Genomic DNA, 17,826 nt, shown 5'->3' with positions numbered 1-17,826 from the left:
TGAGGAGACTGGGCAGTTCTCTTACGCGCTCACCTAAACCTTCACCTGGTTTTCTGTCTGTCTCTTCTTGTTCTAGGGCAGTCCACGTGATCTTTTTACCACCCACCTCCCAATCCTTTTCCTTCAATTTGTCAAATATGCCAGTAGGTAGAATTACTTTAAGGAGTATTATTATATCTGGATATGTAAAACTACCCATTTGGAGGATATCTTTCAACTCCCTGTGAAATCCTCCGGGATCTTTTTCGTGAGAGGGCACCATCTTTTTCATTTCCATTATCTCTAACTTGGTTAGGGGAGTATACACATGTACTCGTTGCAGTGTACCATCTGGCTGGGGTATGGGGTGGACTTCTTGTAAAGGATATTGGCCTATACTGTAAGGTTCATGATCTGATGAAGCTAAAGTAAGTTGCAGGAAACGGAGGCGCAGGTCCAGAATGGTGTTAATCAATTCCGGTCCCCGAGACCTCCATCTATCTGTCACTACTTCTTGTAACAATTTGTATAGTTTGTCCGGTCGGTGGAAGTTATTCTCGTGTAAGGTAGCCAGGTGTTGGACCATATAAATGCCTGCTAGTCGTTGTTCTGCTCGGGGGAGAGCCAAAAACATTTGCGCTATCATATCTGGGCCATATACCCGATGCTGTGATATCCAATGGGTGGCAGACCGGGCCAATTCTTTTTCTTGCTGTGTAAGGGGAGGCTCATTGTCCATCCATTCATCTAGGGCTCTTTCAGTGGACTGAAAAAGATCTTCCGAAGAAGAATCTAATCTTTTAATTTTCTGCGACATTCGCGGGGTTCGCCACTTGGGGCCAGGACAATGTCGCGCTACACCCAGGAAATTCATTCTATCTAGTATCGGACTATCATCTTCCTCTGAGTCGTCCTCTTGTGTGACTTTTTCAGAGTGAATGGTGACAATTTTCTTAACCAGTCTTTTCGTTACTTTGTCGATCTGATGTCCCAGATCGTGTGCTCCTCTGTGCACCTGGTCACTAAGGTCTATTAACTCAGAGTCTACGCTTCCATTACACGGGTCTAGTTTCCGGATCAGACAATTTATGATGAACCGCAGGAGCAGTCCTCTGATGGGAACTTTTCTGTTTTTCATGACCTGGACCAGAGTATCCGGACCTTCACCTGTCCGTATGAATTCGTAAACTCTATCGAAATGCTTCGTTATATCAGGGACCTTTTGGAGTTGACCCACGGCTAGTCTTAATCTCTCTGATATCGTGGCCATTGGGCCATTACCGGGTTCGGGGTCGTAAGGACACTCAAGAGGCGGGACATCGTCTTTATCCTCAGCCCCGTTCCCGGACACTCCTAAATCAGAGGTTGAACCATCGGCTACTAGTTCAGGAGCACGTGTGGACGGGTGTGTTCTAGGCATGTTTACATAAGCGGGGGTGGTTCGGACAGATAGGCAGGGAGGACATTTTCGGGAGCAGTGGGAATTACTTTGACTGGGGACTTGGGGTGTTCTTCTACAATTTCTTCAGACAAAACGGGATAAATACCAGTAACAAGAGCATTTCTCTCTCTCTCTACCTGTTCAGCTAGCACGTTCTCACCTTCTTCCTGTAATTGCTTTTCTTTAGCCTGTTCCGACATTCTCTTACTTTTCTCGACTTTCCCTAGTTCTTTCTGGGCCCTCCTATGCGCTTCCTTACGCCATAACTCAATGGCCTCTGTCTGTGAGGGCCTCGCCTTTCTTTTCCATAACTCTTCCTCCACTCTCATAATGCATTCTATATCCCATGTACCTGTGGCAGGCCACCTATACACCATCTCTAATTTCTCGGTATAGTCTACCCAAAGGTCTAAAAATAATATGGCACTCAATCCATGTTTGTTGTACATGAAATATCCAGGAGTATCTCTAGGCGGAACTTTAACTGGTTTCTCTAATAGATTCTTTTTTGTGCCGATCGTACGTAATTTGGAAAACAGAGGCATTCTTAAGCTCAACAAATTACGGTTTAAAAGACTTGGAATATACAGAACAAAAGCGAACACTTTATACACTAGAATATAGTGCAACCATACCGGTTTCACGAATGAAACACGTCTTTACCGTTTTCCAAAAATGGAACCCGTCTTTATACTATCTCAGTGGTACTCACCAAGAAGCAAAACTTGAAGACCTGGTCATCGGACTCTTGACGCTTGCGCAGGAATTCGGGGCTCCAAAGACCTCGGACTCGGCGTTCTGACTGGTCAGGCTCTGGGTTGGGACGCTCCGCAATCTTCTTCACCGCCTCGTGTGGATGATCAGTCGCAGTCTGCCTCCTCCTCGTCTCGATGGAGTTAGCGGGAACACCCCGCTGTTGTGCACTTGAAGTCCGTCGAAAGTATGGAAGGGACAAGGACCCGACTTACATCTCCGGCGCGTAGGGAAGAGGGAGCGTGCCTGTTCAGGCGCCAATTAATGTGGTAAATAAAAAGCTAGTTATTTACACCGTTCGGAATTTCTATAATTACCCAAAAAAATGGTAATGCATAAAATGAGGAGCAGAGTCCGTGGTCTTCGAGTTGAAAGGGTTTTATTCCAGAAGTCGAGTTAAGGGAGAGCTCCTTCACCAAGCGGGTTCAGGAGTAGTCTACTTTGCTTGAAACATATCAGCACTTTTATACAATACGAGTACAATCAGAAAGAAGGAGTTTCCCTTAGACTTGATTCAATCATTCGTGATGTAATCATACAGAAGACATAGCATACTTGTTCTCGTTTAAAGAATAACCTGAATAGCATTTACACATAGACAAACATATTGCATCGAGGTGATTGAGGTAACAAGTTACAGGGTTGCTAGTATCTGAGGACAGAGAATCGAGGCATTGTCACAGGGTCATTTCTGTCGGAAAGGTAGAGAGGACGAGGCATTGTGCGTTCTTTACTTCGTACACAAGGGCGGTGAGGTCTCACAATGGTATGTGTGTGCAGCGGGGAAGAAGGAGAATGGGCTGTAGTAAACTATTCTTCTTCATGGCAGTCTTGTGTGCTTGATTATGTTTTCCCTTGGTTGTTAACCCAACCCGTGGCTGTCCTCGCAAACTAGGAAATCATTGACGAGCGAGAGCTGCTCGTTCGGTGACAGAGTTAGGGAGGGGGGGTTTTCCGAGTAACCCATCCGACTGACTCTGTTCTGGTCTAAAGGAAAAACATCGAACGGGAAGGAAACCCGTAGGTTACATGGTAGCTGGACATTATTCTTAGCATGTATCAGCTTTATGAGGAAGAGAGCAGGCAAGAGGGGGTACAACGGGATTTGTGCTTGAAGTAGGAGGATCGGCTTGCCTGGTCGATGTCAGGGTGGATAGGGTGCATGATGGGACACCAGGGGAAAAGGGAGCTTTTTAGTCAAATTCCACAGACCCCCCCCTGCACCCCTGAAATATAACTTTAAGTGCATTTTTCACACACACATACCCCAAGTGCATGTGTGTGTGTAAAAAGAAACTTTCAAAAATGCACTTTTGTGCATTTTTGAAAGTTTTCGCAAATTACGATGAAGGTCAACTTCATGGTAATTTACCTCTCACTATTTGGGAATTTGCAAATTTAAAATGTTCTTGAATTGCATTTAAGAAATCGCAAATTGCGATTTCTTAAATGCAATCGCAATTTTAGAAATCGCAACATCACTGCGATTTCTAAAATTGCAAAAAACATGATGCATCCCAATTTTGTCAATTGCATTCGCAAACGGCCGAAATTTGCGATTCGCACCGTTTGCGAATGCAAATGACAATGATGCATGTGCCGGCAAAACTCTTACAACAAAAAGCCTTAGTCTTGAAGCCAGTGGCTGCTCCTCCGCTAATGGGGAGGAGCGTAGCCCCACTGATTTTAAGCAGTGTCACTAAAGGAAAAATACAATTATAATGACTAAGTTATAGTCATTTTATGTTTTCCTTGTTGCAGAAGCTTTGCGTGCCGGACAGGATGGGCTGCTCTGCTGACACAGCAGGGGAGGGGAGGAGTGGTTTGCACTCCCTAAAGTGCGCATAAATATTTGGCCTGCCTTCTGGGGCCGGTTAAACATTCATGCGCACTTTGCATGTTCTCCATGCCGGCTGCATTACAGCTTGCATGGAGAACATGCCCAACCTCCCATTCTTTGGCTGAGTGCCGTACCATGGTACTCAGACCAATTACAACGCTGCTTTACAGCAATGTGATTGGCTATCTGGGAGCTGGGTGCATTCTGCTTCCTGCCCTCGAAACCTGGAAGAAGACAGAGAGGAAGCAGTGGCGATGGCGGGTGGCAGCGGCAGACAGGTGAGTGTGGCTGTGGTTTAAAAAAAAATGTCATTCCCTCTTTCCCCCACCCCTGCGACCCGTCCCCCACCGCCTTCAAATACCAGCCGCCTCTGCTTGAAGCAAATCTACCAACATGTGTTTCATGACTTATAAGTGCAGGAGTACTTTAAGGAAGTATGTTTGTCAGAGTTTTGGACAGCATACTGTCAAAGAGTGTGGGAGAGTAGAGTGATTCATAGGAAGATAGGAAGGCAGGACTGGTGAGAATGCTAACCAGGTAACAAAAAAAAGAAGCAGCTGGTGAAGATTAATACCAATGAACATTTGCAGGATACTGACATTGGGAATAAAAGCAAAGAATGACCATGACACATCATTTGCAATCACAAAGATCTGATTGGAACAATCACACCAAGTTCTTAAGTGATTAAACTTATGATATGTGGCGCCTTGTTGGAGGTGCTGACATGAAACTACAAATAAGACAGAAAAGAAGGTATTATAGATGCCACAAATTAAATACTGTCTACATCCACAAAGCTACACATCTGGCAATGTGCTACTCTAGGCCGCACATTTGGTGCTGAAACAAACGTGCTTTCTAAAATTAAAACGAATTCTAGCAAAACTGAAACTATACTTGCATCCTTCAACTGTTTTCCTGTGTGGTAAATACAGGTGTTGCCCATGAAACAGAGAACAAAAAGTATAGACTCATGCTCCGGTAGTAAAGGAAGCCCAGAGACCAGGCTGTTCTGTCTGAGGCAATTTACAGAGGTCACTGAACATGCAAACATTCGAGAAAGTAGCTCCAAACATCTTTAAAACTCCTGGGTACTGATGAACTCAGTCATACAAGTATTCCTCCACATGTTACCTCTACAGTAGTAGGACTGCTGTAGTAATTTTACTTTTCCCCAGTAAATAAAGAATATAATTGGCACAAATACAATATTCAACCCGGAAGCTGTGCGTGGAGAGGCAGGGAGGGCGTCCAATTGTTAAAAGGCACCCAATGAGATTAAGGCGGGTAGCTCCTCATCTATATAAAGTTGGTGCATAATCGACCACGATAAAGACTAGAGACAGCACATTTCCAGATACAAGACATCTATATAACAATGATGTGACACATCTGAATATACCTCATACGGTGGCATCCCACGCACAGCTTTTACGAATGCATTGATTTTATAATAAGGTTACAATACGGAAGATTTTCCTGAACCTTCATATTGTTGAACCTTTCTTATATTTTTAAAGCTTGACAACTAGTCCTTAGTAGAAGGCTAGAGAAAACTGTCCTGAAGAAGGTGACACATCGAAATTCCACCGAAACGCTGCATCGACTTACTGTTTTCTTTTTTATGTATATGGACTGTGTATTGTTTTAAAACTGTGAAGGTTAAATCCTCTTTTTATTGTGATTAGAATAAAAATACCATGTTTTTTTTAAAATCAATTGTATTTTGTTGGGCTGCTTTACTGTGCTCTACATACGTACTAATGTGTTTGAAGGTTTTTGTGCAACAAATGTGTGGTGTATATATTATGCTGTAGATAGTGCCTAACAATAGAAATTAGAGTTGGGCTAGGGTAATTGGATGTCCATGTTGGGACATTTTATTATTTGTAATACGAATACAATATTGGCAGTAAATCAATTTATACTATAAAGGGCATTTTTGGATGGCAGCTTTCCCTTACCAAAGCATGCATCTGTGCATTCATTCTGATGTATGAAAGAAGAATACCTGGATGCATGGTGAACCATTTCAGCGTGGTGTGGGCGTCCACGAGGCACTCTCCTCCGGATACCCAAAGCCACAGCGGGTGCACATCGTCCTCGTACTGATCCTCAGCTCCAATGGAACAGATCCCCAAGGAAGACACGCTTGAGGTCTCCGTGCCTGCAGGAGCTAACACTGCTGGATTGGTCTGCACCTCCACCAAGTCAATGTTGGTCCACCTGGGCACAGCAGGGGCCGAGCCAGGACTTACAGCGCCCAGAGGAGGACTTTCAAGGTTGCTAGTCTCTGGGCATGGAGTTTCTTGCGAAGAATCGCAAGTCAGAGCTGTGCTTAAGTCTGTTCCGCCTTCATGTGTGTCCTTGCTCCTCTCTCCATCTTCCTTCTCAGGTGAGGCAGAAATCTCCAGCTGCTTTAACAAGGGGGGCATTTCTGTTTCCGAGCAGCTGTCGATGTCAGTATGGACAGGTGAATCAGAGTGTTCCTTGACTTCATCCCCAAAGAAATACCCAGCACTGTAGGAAAACAAGAAGGGATATATAAATACATTATGCAACAGTACTTGCAATATCACACGCTAACATCAGGTCATTTTAGGAAATATCCATCTAGGAACAACTATTTCCTGTGTACTTCTTTTTACTAACTGTAAAACTAATATTTTACTCCCTTGCATCACTTTATGCACACCAGGACTCAATAAGTCCCACACAGGAGTAGATGTAGCACATGTAAGGCCAGGGCCCATTTCACAAATGTATCTTACTCTTAGGTTTTAACTACAGTGATAAAATAGTACATTTAAGTCTATCAATGGGATATAATGAATCTGGACTTCAGCGCAAAGATCCACTTACCGAATAGTAAGGTTTATCTCCTCTTTTAATACGTTTGGGGAGGTGTTGTGAAAAGCTATAGCCCACCAGAGAGGTCACGGGAAAGGAGCGATGTATGGTTCACAGCACTCGGCGTGGCATTTTCTGACCTGAAGCCTTTGCGCATCAATAAAATGCTGGTCTGTTTTTCCATGTTGGGTAAGGGAAATAATCAGGCCCAAATCGCAAGAGGTCATAGGGGAAAAGGTTTTATCATAGAAAATGATTTTGCGTTTGGAGAAGGAATGTGAAAATAATACACTGTAAAGGTCAAGTTACTTACCAATGCCTTATCTGGTAGAGACATGATCTAGTCTTGTCCATGAGGTGGAGGAGATGCTTGGTATTATCGCTATAACCCCTTTCAGGGATTAAGCGGGTCTGTTTCAGGTCGACCAATCCCTGTGGTATCCGCCAGGAGCTCTGGAGGTTCTGGGTCTGGCCTCTCAATTTATGAGCTAAAAGACGTCCCACTGTATTACCCCCCGCAAAATATTTTTGCTTGGTCCTGAGTAGGGCGTACTCTGCATTATCCTAGTCTGGCGCCTTGAGTTGTGCCTTAGCCAAGGTCAGCTGTCCATGTATCCTGTATGCACCACCCATGCATTTGAGGGCTTCTTCTAAGTCTCAAACCTGGGTCTCTAAGTCATGCTTCTTCTCCTAGCACTCATAATTGAGCTTGGAGGAGATCGCGAGATAAGCCCCCCTGATCTCCACTTTCAGTGTTTCCCAGCAAAGGGGGATAGGAGTGTCAGGCATGTCATTATCTTCAAGGACGTGTTTGATGATGGCCTTTTTGGGTGGGATAGTATGCATGCAATTTGGCATTGAGCCACCAGTGGTGGCCTAGGCCCGCCTGTCAGGGATAGCGAATGTAAGTGTGATCGGTGAGTGATCAGACAATGCCGCCAGTTCAATGACAGTTGGGTATGCCGGGACACTAGAAGATAGTCAGTGCAGGTGTGTATCTGGTGGGCCACAGAAAAGACTGTGTATATTCTTGAAGCAGGGTGCTAGGTGTGCCAGGTGTCAGTTAGGCCAATGTCAGCGAGCCAGACCAGCCTGGAATCTGTGAAGGCACCTGCTTGGCCAACTCTTTGCGTAGATCAGTCAAGGGAGTTATCATAGACTTGGATTGAAGTCACCCCCCACTACTACTTCAGGATCCGGAGCGGCTGTCACCAGACCCAAGACCCTCACCACAAACTGTTTCCGGTTGTTCATTAGGGGTGTATAGTGTGGCAAGAGTGAAAATGTATGTATTAATAGTGAGGCAGATTGAGAGGAGTCTCCCGGGGAGGGGACTGCCACTTGACTACTGTCCTGTCAAACCAGCGAGAGGGGAGCCATCCCCAGGCCCTTCTGAGGAGGTGATTCTCTTGCAGATGTCAATATCACAGAGGGAGTATTTGAGACAGGTCATGAGAGCCAGTCACTTGGCAGGGGAGCTGGCACCCTGAACATTATAGCTTATTATCTTGACCAAAAAATGATGCAGAGGTGTGGTAGGTCAGCGATAGGTGCAAGTGCCTTGTGTATGTCATATTGTCATATTGGCACTGCTGCTTCTCCAAAGAGGCAAGGGCAGCCGTATAAGGAACCTCCTGGTCGGGAGGGATGAGAAACTTGGGGAGAACAGCCAAACAACTTGTTACTCTCTTCATGGGAGTTACCACAGTCTAGAGTTCGTAGTCGCAGTGGTGACTACGTTGAAGCTTGAAGGGTGAGCTAGGTGAGGTGGAAGCTGCGCAAGCCTGAGGTAGCAGATGTAGCGGTAGCTGCAACCGCACTGAGTTCAAAGGGGGCTGATCTAGCGGCAGGTTCATGGGATCTGCATAAAGACAAAAAGGCTTAAAGTTGACAATTCGGGGGTCAGTCTTATGTAGTCTTAGTTGGGGTTGTGGTCACCTAGCTTCTGAAAGAGTGCACTGCTTTGATGCCTGCTCTCGTCCTGCGTGGTTTTGGAAGTAGCTCTCCATGGTCTGGTTTTCGAGAGAGGCTGCTGATCTGGAGACGTCCGCAACTCCCCAGGGTGGGGCTCCCCAAAACCGTCAACAGCCCAGGGATCTCACTACCCTCCACTGTGTTGACTATGTGGGTTTCGTGTTTCCAGACTAATGACAATCTGAAGGGATGCCCCCATTTGTATTTTAAGCCGCGATCACAAAGGTAGGCAGTGATCAGATGAAAGAGATGGCGTAGCTGTTGGGTGATGGGGGAAGATCCTGATAAAGCCACACTTTTATACAATTGAGCATCATGGAACTTTGGTCCCTGGCCGCTGCCATCATCGATTCCTTTAGTCTGTAGCTGTGAAACACAAGTTAGGATACCCTGAGGCTGTCCAAGTGACGTATCTGGATGGCCTGCTCCATGTGTGCGGTTAAGTCATCTTATGTTAAAGTCTCTTGTAAAGCGCACATACACCGATTGGTTTCTTGGCGCTGATTCTAGGTTATGCTGGAGAACTATTGATTTGTCATATGCTTTGATTCAGTCATAGGCTTGGGTAAATAACCATGTCTTGAGGAGCCTTCTGAATCTCAAGAGGTCCTGGGTTCTGGAATTCCTTCCCATCTGAGGTCAGATGGGAAGGAATTCCAGAACCCAGGTGCCAGCACTGCAAACCTGCAGCCACCTTGTCGCTTTAGCTTCTAGGCGGGTGTGGCCAATAGGTTCATGTGAGATGAACGCAGGTTGCGAGTAGGTATATACCTTTGAATCAAGCTGGAAATAAATGTTGGGCTAGGGCCATACAAGGACTTAAAGATCAGGCAGCTAACCTTGAAAGCTGATTGTTGTGGGATGGGAATCCAATTTAACTTCCTCATGAGTGGGGAGATGTGTTGTCAACTAGGTTGCTGGAAAATCAATCTAGCTGCTTGGTTCTGCACCAGTGGCAATCTCCTGGTGAGGTACGATAGAATGCCAAAGTAAAGAGAGTTGGCATAGTCCAAATGTGAGATCACCCGGACTAGAACAGCCTGAGTCAGTGCTTCCCTAGTAAGGAGTCTACTCATCTTCTTTATCTTTCTTAGTTGAAGGAAGCAGGCCGATGTAACTGATGCAATTTGGGTTTTCATGGTAAGGTCTCTGTTAATTATCACCCCCAGACGTTTGGCTGAGGAGGATGGGAGGGGAGTCCAACTCAGTCCCCAAAAATGGGAGCTCCATGGTTTCTGAGTACCTCTTATCAGGATAAATTCAGTCTTGTCCGGATTGAGTTTTAAATGGTTGCTGTTCCTAACACAGATGTGCAGCATAGTGGTTCGGAATTCGGACTCAGATTCAGGAGTCTTATTAATGATGAACATTAATTGTAGATCGTCCGCATAATTAAACGTACACACCTTCTTTTCTTTTAAAGTCTGAATCAATGGCAGGAGATAAAGATTGAACAGATGAGGTGATAACGAGGAACCCTGGGGTGCTCCGCATGTTACACTCATTTTAGTTGCTGTGAACTGGGATAGGCGGATTGACTGGGAACGGTTTTCCAGGAACAAGCCTATCCAGTTAAGAGCTAAGCCCTGAAGGCCAGCGTCTCAGACACGTTCGATCAAGATGCTGTGATTGACAGAGTCAAATGCCACTGACAGGTCCAACAGCAACAGGGCCTGGGGATATCCTTTATCTGTTTCTTTCCGAAGTGTGTCCAGGATGGTCAATAATACTGCCTCTGTTGAATGAGCTGGCCGAAATCCTGCTTGGTGGGGGTCGAGGTATTCCGATTGTTCGATGAAGGCACATAGCCATTTTGCCACATAGGATTCTAATACCTTGGCCAGATAGGGGAGCAATGAGATTGGGTGATAGTTAGTCAGGGTCTGAGGGTCAGCCCCTGGTTTATTTAGAAGGGGAAGATTAATTGTTCCTTTAACCGCATGCGCACTAGCGGGTTTTCCCGCTGTGCACTGAAATTTGAAAATCGCGGGTTACGTGACAAAGCCAGCTCGTGATGCGCGCAGCGCAGGTAACGCCCATGACGTGCTGGCTTTGTCACCAGCATCGAAGGGGCTAAAGGCTCTCAGGACGATGCCCTGGGTCAGTAACTCATTAAGAAGAGAAAGGGCAGGCCTGGGAAGTAAGGAAAACATTTCTTTTAAGATGTGGGGTGGACAGCTGTTGGTAGGGGACCCCGATTTTACTCTCACTGTGTTTAGCAAAGACAGATGACTTCCGCGTCACGCGAGCGGTGAAAGTCCGGTTTAATGACGCTATGGCGAATGGACTGAGTACTCCTACATTTGACGTTGCTCTTAGCTTTTTCAAATGGCGGCAAAATTTAAACTCCCGGAATACAATTGAAGGGTCCCGAATAAGAGTTGGCAAATGCGCTTTCCTCTTAAATATGGAAGGACGACATACAGTGAGTTTATAGGAGTTCACCATCGCTAACTATACAGTCACTGAATTGATGAAATTTAGCGTTGTCTAGTCTTGACTGTTTAAAGAGGATACATATATTTATCTTGAAGACTGAATTATTTATTAGCCCTAGTCCTGATGAGGCCAAAATTATGATGGCTGAAACGCGTCGACATTTTGTTTGAAGAAGACCCCAGCCAAATTATTTGAACTTATGGAAAGCATTATTCACAAGGAGTAAAAGGATTGAAGATAGCCTAAAAAGATATGGACTATTCATACTTCTTGTGTTAGGTCTGGTGGAGCTTACTTTGAGAGGAATGCGGAATCTGTACATATAGCGAGCATCCTTTGTTGAAAGAATAATTGGACTACAATATTTAAATACATTTTTGATTAATGTGTGTCTATATATATGTGTTTTGTATATGTTTATGTAAAAAGTAATGTGTAAATATATATGTTTTTGTGTTTAAGTGGGCCTACAAATTAATCCAGCCCCTATCTAATTCTAATTCTTTTTAATTAAAGTGAAAAACTAAGAAGGAAACTAATATTTGGTGTTCTCTCTGTGGAGGTGGGAAATTTTATTTAAACAAATACAAAAATAGTTTTTCCAGACAATTTATTTGTCGTAGGGGTAGATAATTTAACTATCTCATGATTACCATAGATTCTGTTACTGGTGTCCTAGGCATCATTTTGCTTTGTGTATAAACCGATTTTACTTTAGACAGTGGGTCCACAAATACCAGGCTATATATCGTGGGAACTGTTCAGTGGGATTTTTCTGCATAGATGGAGGTGCCTTGGCGATGTTGCAGATTGGAATAGTGGTTTTAATCGAGGCATTTTATCAATAAAAAAAGTGTTGAGAGAATTACAAAGTGCTTGAGATGGTATTGGTTTTACTGTGACTGTCAAGATTCCATAATTAATTGATAATAGAAAATATTTCTTTTGTCCTATTGGAAGAATTCTGAATTTTTGAAGAAAAGTATGTGGCTTTGGCTGAAGAGATTTATTCTTTGTATAGCTAAGTTGGGCTAAATATATCTTTCTTTTGTCAGGGAAATAGCTACCTCCTTTCGGATTGACAGAGGGCTAATTTTTGTGTTTTTAGATCAGCAGAGAACCATCTCTGGGCTTTGTGGCGCCTTGCAGATCTCTGTGTCCTAAGAGGGGCATGTTCGCCGCTGGCCGCTTTTAACCATGCAGTGAGGGTGTCCTCACTGGCAGTGATGGATGGCTGCGTAACAAGGACAGTGTTTGACAATGTGTTCAGGAAGGGAATTCTGTCCATACTGTTCCAATTTCTGGCCATACTCCCTTTGGTGGCTGATTGCTTGACCATGGTTATATATTTAATACCAAGCTGTATTAGATAGTGGTCAGACCATGTACAAGGGGACGCTGTCAAGGCAGACCCTGTGAGGTTAGCTGTCCAGACATGGTCTATGGTGTGTCCCTTAATGTGAGTGGCAGAGGTTATCAGCTGAGAGAAATTTAACCCATTAGGTTGGTCAGTTAGTTCTCCAGCATGAGGACCGCCCAAGGTGTCATTGGCCCAGTAATTAAATTCACCAATCAACAAAATCTTGGCGGGGTTCGTTATAAAATGAGCCATCTGCTCACCCAGGGAGTGGGGGAACAGGGGCATATTCTGGGGGGGCCTACATAGTAGTACACAAATTAAGGGCGCCAAAACTGACTCCAGTTTAATAACTAAATTGTCTACTGAGGTGAGGGCTAATGGGGTTAAATAAGTAAATTTTAGCTCCTGATGTATAATGGCCGCTACTCCCCCTCCAACCTTCCCAGATGGGCGATTCGCCTGCAGGATATAATAATTGTTGGGGAGTGCCGCCAGAATATTAGGGGCCAATTCCTGTGATCACCATGTTTCCGTTAAAAAAGAATGTCTGGACGAGAAGCATCCATCGGGTGAGATATGTCCAGTTTGTGTGCGGTTGACCACTATCTCCTTTTCTGCCAGTTCTGGATGTACATGGCAGAATGAATGGATGACGTAGGCCTCCAATTCCCCCCATCATCTATTTTCCAAGTCTTCCACATGGAGCTGTAGGTCCAGATTCTGCTCACAGAGCTCCACCAGCTTCCTTCTATGGCTCTTTAGTTCCTTCTTCCAGGAATCCCCACCGGTTCCCAACGTAGCCACCCAGTTGCCAAGATCGGTCACATCCTTCCTGACCTCCTTGATGTCCACCACCACATCGTCCCAGAGCACTGCTATAACCTCACGGAGCTTGGTAAATAGGGTTGCCATGAACGACCGGCATCAGGAGATTATCCGTGCCGTCTCCGGTCTCAGGTGTCATCATGATGACATCAGCTGCAGGTTCTATGAGAGGATCAGCCTTCTTCACTGCCACTTTTGTGAGCATGTCTTTCAATATGGATTCCTTCTTTACCTTATGAGCTGCCATGGCACCCCGGTAGAGCCTGCCCCCGGCAGTTCAGCGTACATGTCAAGTAGGAGACCACAGAAGAGAGAGCTCAACAACAAGGTTCGCAGGAGGTAGGGTCTTCGTGCTCACACTGTACATTTGTTCCCAGGTTCGCAGAAGACAGAGCAAAGGGTTGAGACGTGCGCCCCTCACCTTTCCCAGGGCACATACGGACTCAGTGACTCAAGACCTCCCAGGCAGTTCAAACATCTAACAGGCTCCACATGCCTAGTGTGGGCGTTCCCCCTTCGAGGCCCACTCAGTCCACAATTGCCAAATCCACAGGGTGGGGAGGCCACCTAAACACCAGCTGCGTCTTCAAGGAGGCCTCACCTTAAGTCAGATGGGGGAAGGAGTCCAACCAGCCCCAGCAGGTTGCCACAGATGCGGGGGAGTTCAGCCAACAAAGTCTTGGCCGCTAGATCAAGGCAGGTTTCTGGTGGGCCCTAGCCTTCCCGCCCCCAGCGACTTGCTCGTTTCAGGTGGTGGCGGAGCCACAACAGGTGATTAAACCTTGCAACAAAGCTTTTAGGTGCTATGAACAAAACTTGGGAGCAGTTAGGCTTGCGGGGCACAAGCAGCAGCTGCAGTACCCTCTGGGCGCAAGCGGTTCCCCAGGACAGCGTTCAGGATGACAGTGCTCAGTCACAGAGGTGTAAAGACACTCGCAGTCCGCTGCAGCCCTCCAACTTTGGGGACAGCCCGCGGCCTCTCTGGAGGACCCACTCCCACTCACAGTTCCCCGCAGCTTCCTCATAGTGGGCGATGGGGGGGGGGGCACAACAAGCGATCAGGCGTGGCAATGGTTCCTTGATGCTTGATTCCAGACCAGGGAAGACAAGGCTTGGCAGTTCGGGATGGACTGTTCCTATGAGGCACAGGATCAGACCTATTTGCATATGGCCATGTCTGAACTGGGGTGGTGGAGTGAGCTAAAGATTGATGATGGATTAAACCCAGATCAGTTGACTGGGGGTGAGTGCTTGCAATGTTCAACACTTCGTCCATCACCCCCTTTGGTTTTGCTTAGTTCGCCCTAAGTTGGCAGGGTATGCCCAGACGTCGGTCCCTTGCTCACTTTGCCACTGGATTCAAGCTAACCCGGCTGATTAGCTAGAAACCAGTCCCAGGATGCTTGTTTCCCATCCAGGGAAGACATGGCTTGGCAGTTTGGGCTGGACTGTTCCAAAGAGGCACAGGGTCAGGCTGATTTGCATATGGCCATGAATGAACAGGGTTGGCAGAGTGAGATAAAGAATGATGATGGATTAAACCCAGATCAGTTGACTGGTGGTGAGTGCTTGCAATGTTCAACACTCCATCCATCATCCCCTTTGGTTTTGCTCTGATTTATAGCAGGCCAGGAGAATCAGATATATCACATTGTACTCGATCTCCTGCTTCATGGTGAGCCAATGCAGACAATGTCTCACCTCGATGACGTTAATGAATTGCCAGAGATAAAATACCAGTTAAACCATCATATTTTGGCCAATCTTAGGAGTTCTGTGTCTAGTAGGCCTCGGTAGGTGGACTTCATCTAGTCCAATTGGTAGACAACCCAAGCATTGATCACCTCGGCAATTCATTGAATCGGGATTAAGTGTACAGTCTTCCAGAGGAGCTTGTTCAGCACAAGCATTTGCGATGCAATAGGTCTCGCATTAGGAAAGTTTGAGCTATTGGTATTGTAACTGACAATTTTTTTATTTATGTGTTGGTTTTGAAAATAGCAAAATTAATAGCTTTGTCATTTACAATGCCAATAGTTATACCTTTCGCAAATGTGACACCTATAGCATTTGTAATGCAATACGTGTTGTATTTACGTGAGTTAGATGTATTGATATTACAAATAACAATGGTTTGTATTTTTTTTAAATAATTAATACTTAAATTAAAGTTATTGTAATTTATAATGGCAATAGCTTAAACTTTTGTAAATAGCTTTTGTGAAGATTATGTTCAGTGTATTTTATTGTGACGAAAATCCAAGAACAGAAGTGAAATATTAACATTTTTTGTGACATTTGTAATAAAGCTTGATACATTAAGAGAACATATTTGAACCAGTTGTTGTTGAATGGTTGCACAGATTGATGCTGTGGTGGCGCTGAGTGATGTTGTTGTGGTGACAAGTGGGGGCTAATGTGTGAGGGGGCAGTGTGTGAGGGTGCAGTGTGTGAGGGTGCCGGTGTGATTGTGCTGTGTGTGTGCCCTAAAGTAGTGTGTGAGCAATGTGTGAGGGGGCAGTTTGTGAGAGGTGTGATTGTGCAGTGTGTGTGCCCTAAAGTAGTGTGAGTGAGTAATGTGTGAGTGCGCAGTATGTGAGGGGTCAGTGTGTGAGGGGTCAGTGTGTGAGGGGTCAGTGTGTGAGGGGTCAGTGTGTGAGGGGTCAGTGTGTGAGGGGTCAGTGTGTCAGGGGTCAGTGTGTGAGGGGGCAGTGTGTGAGTGGGCAGTGTGTGAGTGGGCAGTGTGTGGTGGGCAGTGTGTGAGGGGCAGTGTGTGAGGGGGCTGTGTGTGAGGGGGCTGTTTTTGAGGGGGCTGTGTGTGAGTGGTCTGTGTGTGAGTGGTCTGTGTGTTAGTTGGCAGTGTGTGAGTCGGCAGTGTGTGAGGGGGCAGTGTATGAGGGGGCAGTGTGTGAGGGCACAGTGTAATGAGAGTGTGTGAGGGTGCGAGGTGTGCGAGGTGTGAGGGTGCAGTGTGTGTGGGCAAAAGTTGTGTGAGTACGCAATGTGTGAGGGGGCAGTGTGTGTGAGGGTGCAGTATGTGTGGACTACATTACTGTGAGTGAGCAGTGTGTGAGGGGCAGTGTGTGAGTGGGCAGCGTGTGAGTGGGAAGCGTGTGAGTGGGCAGCGTGTGAGTGGGCAGCGTGTGAGTGGGCAGCGTGTGAGTGGGCAGCGTGTGAGTGGGCAGAGTGTGAGGGGGCAGTGTGTGAGGGGGCAGTGTTTGAGTGGGCAGAGTGTGAGTAGGAAGAGTGTGAGGGGGCAGTTTGGAGTGGGCAGTGTGTAAGGGGGCAGCCCTATAACACTGAGGTCTAAAGTAACTACAGTTTATTTATAGTAGTAATTATTAGTTGTTTATATTATCAAATACTTAAAATTATGTTAGGACTGTCCAAAATAATATTTCAGCCCAATACTTTTCTATAGCGAGTTTTATTGGAGCCTCTTTACAACATTGGCACGTTTAGCTATCAACAGTGCCCGACCCCTTCTCTTGTGCAGTAATCTCACCAGCATGCCAATTGTTGAAAAGGAAGCCTCGTCACCACCGCAAACATCTGACAATTTCTATGCCAACTACCATCCAAGAGACATGTGACGCATCACAGACTTGCAGTAGAGGCTAGCATTCAACTACTCCAGAAGAGGGAACCCCTGTATCCGATTAACGTGACAGCAGGACCTCGGGACACTTAATGACAGCTGTGGAATCTTACATCCGATTACAAAAGAGGAAGTAGTTGTGGTGCTTTAGACCCACTTCAGTTACATTTGTTCTTATTAAGGACCCAATGCATGTGTAACATCGTAAGCCAGGTCTGCCATGCATTGCATTTTGAGTCGTTTAAAACCATCCCACATTTTACAATAGACGTACAAATACTTTATATAATGTGCATTGCTCGTCCATTAAAAAAGCCAGAACTGCCACTGAAGATATTGGGTAGAAAGAGGTCGTTCTCGCCCATTCAGCGCCTTACCCGCCTCGAACACGCCTCTAGCAAACCCGCAAGTCTGTTATGGAACGACTGGGTCAGAGGCACATGCAGATTCCACAACCAATCAGCACGTGGACATTTTGTACGGCGTACTACGATTGGCTAACATGCTGCATTCCACGTTACCTTATACGTCAGACTTTATCGCCCGTTCACGGACGTCTCGGAGAATATGATGAGCGGTGCGGCGGGCTTGGTCCCGTCCTGGAAGGGCTGAATTTTACGGACACTGACACTCGTAAACTAGATGATGCAGAGATGCGCAGCGACAAGAGCCCGGTGAGGTTGGGGGGGAGGGGGGGGGGGGGGGGGGTTGTGCGTGTGTTGGTGTAGCTGTGTGTGTGCGCGTGTGTAGCTCTGCACGTGTAT

General features: G+C 45.9%; 1 protein-coding gene across 2 annotated transcripts in view; it reads right to left on the bottom strand.

Annotated features, from left to right (window-relative positions):
• TECPR1 (tectonin beta-propeller repeat containing 1) overlaps window positions 1-17,826 on the bottom strand; it is a 575,261-nt gene that overhangs the window by 347,650 nt on the left and 209,785 nt on the right. For both annotated transcript variants that reach the window (XM_086940729.1, XM_086940728.1), the window contains exon 10: window positions 6,028-6,536. In XM_086940729.1, coding sequence (XP_086796855.1) covers window positions 6,028-6,536 — 509 coding nt within the window. The remainder of the gene's footprint in view (window positions 1-6,027; window positions 6,537-17,826) is intronic.

The sequence above is a fragment of the Lissotriton vulgaris genome, chromosome 10, assembly GCF_964263255.1.
Source record: "Lissotriton vulgaris chromosome 10, aLisVul1.2, whole genome shotgun sequence".
NCBI lineage: Eukaryota > Metazoa > Chordata > Amphibia > Caudata > Salamandridae > Lissotriton > Lissotriton vulgaris.
The sequence above is the reverse complement of the archived record's forward strand: the minus strand, read 5'-3'. Positions and strand labels throughout refer to the sequence as shown.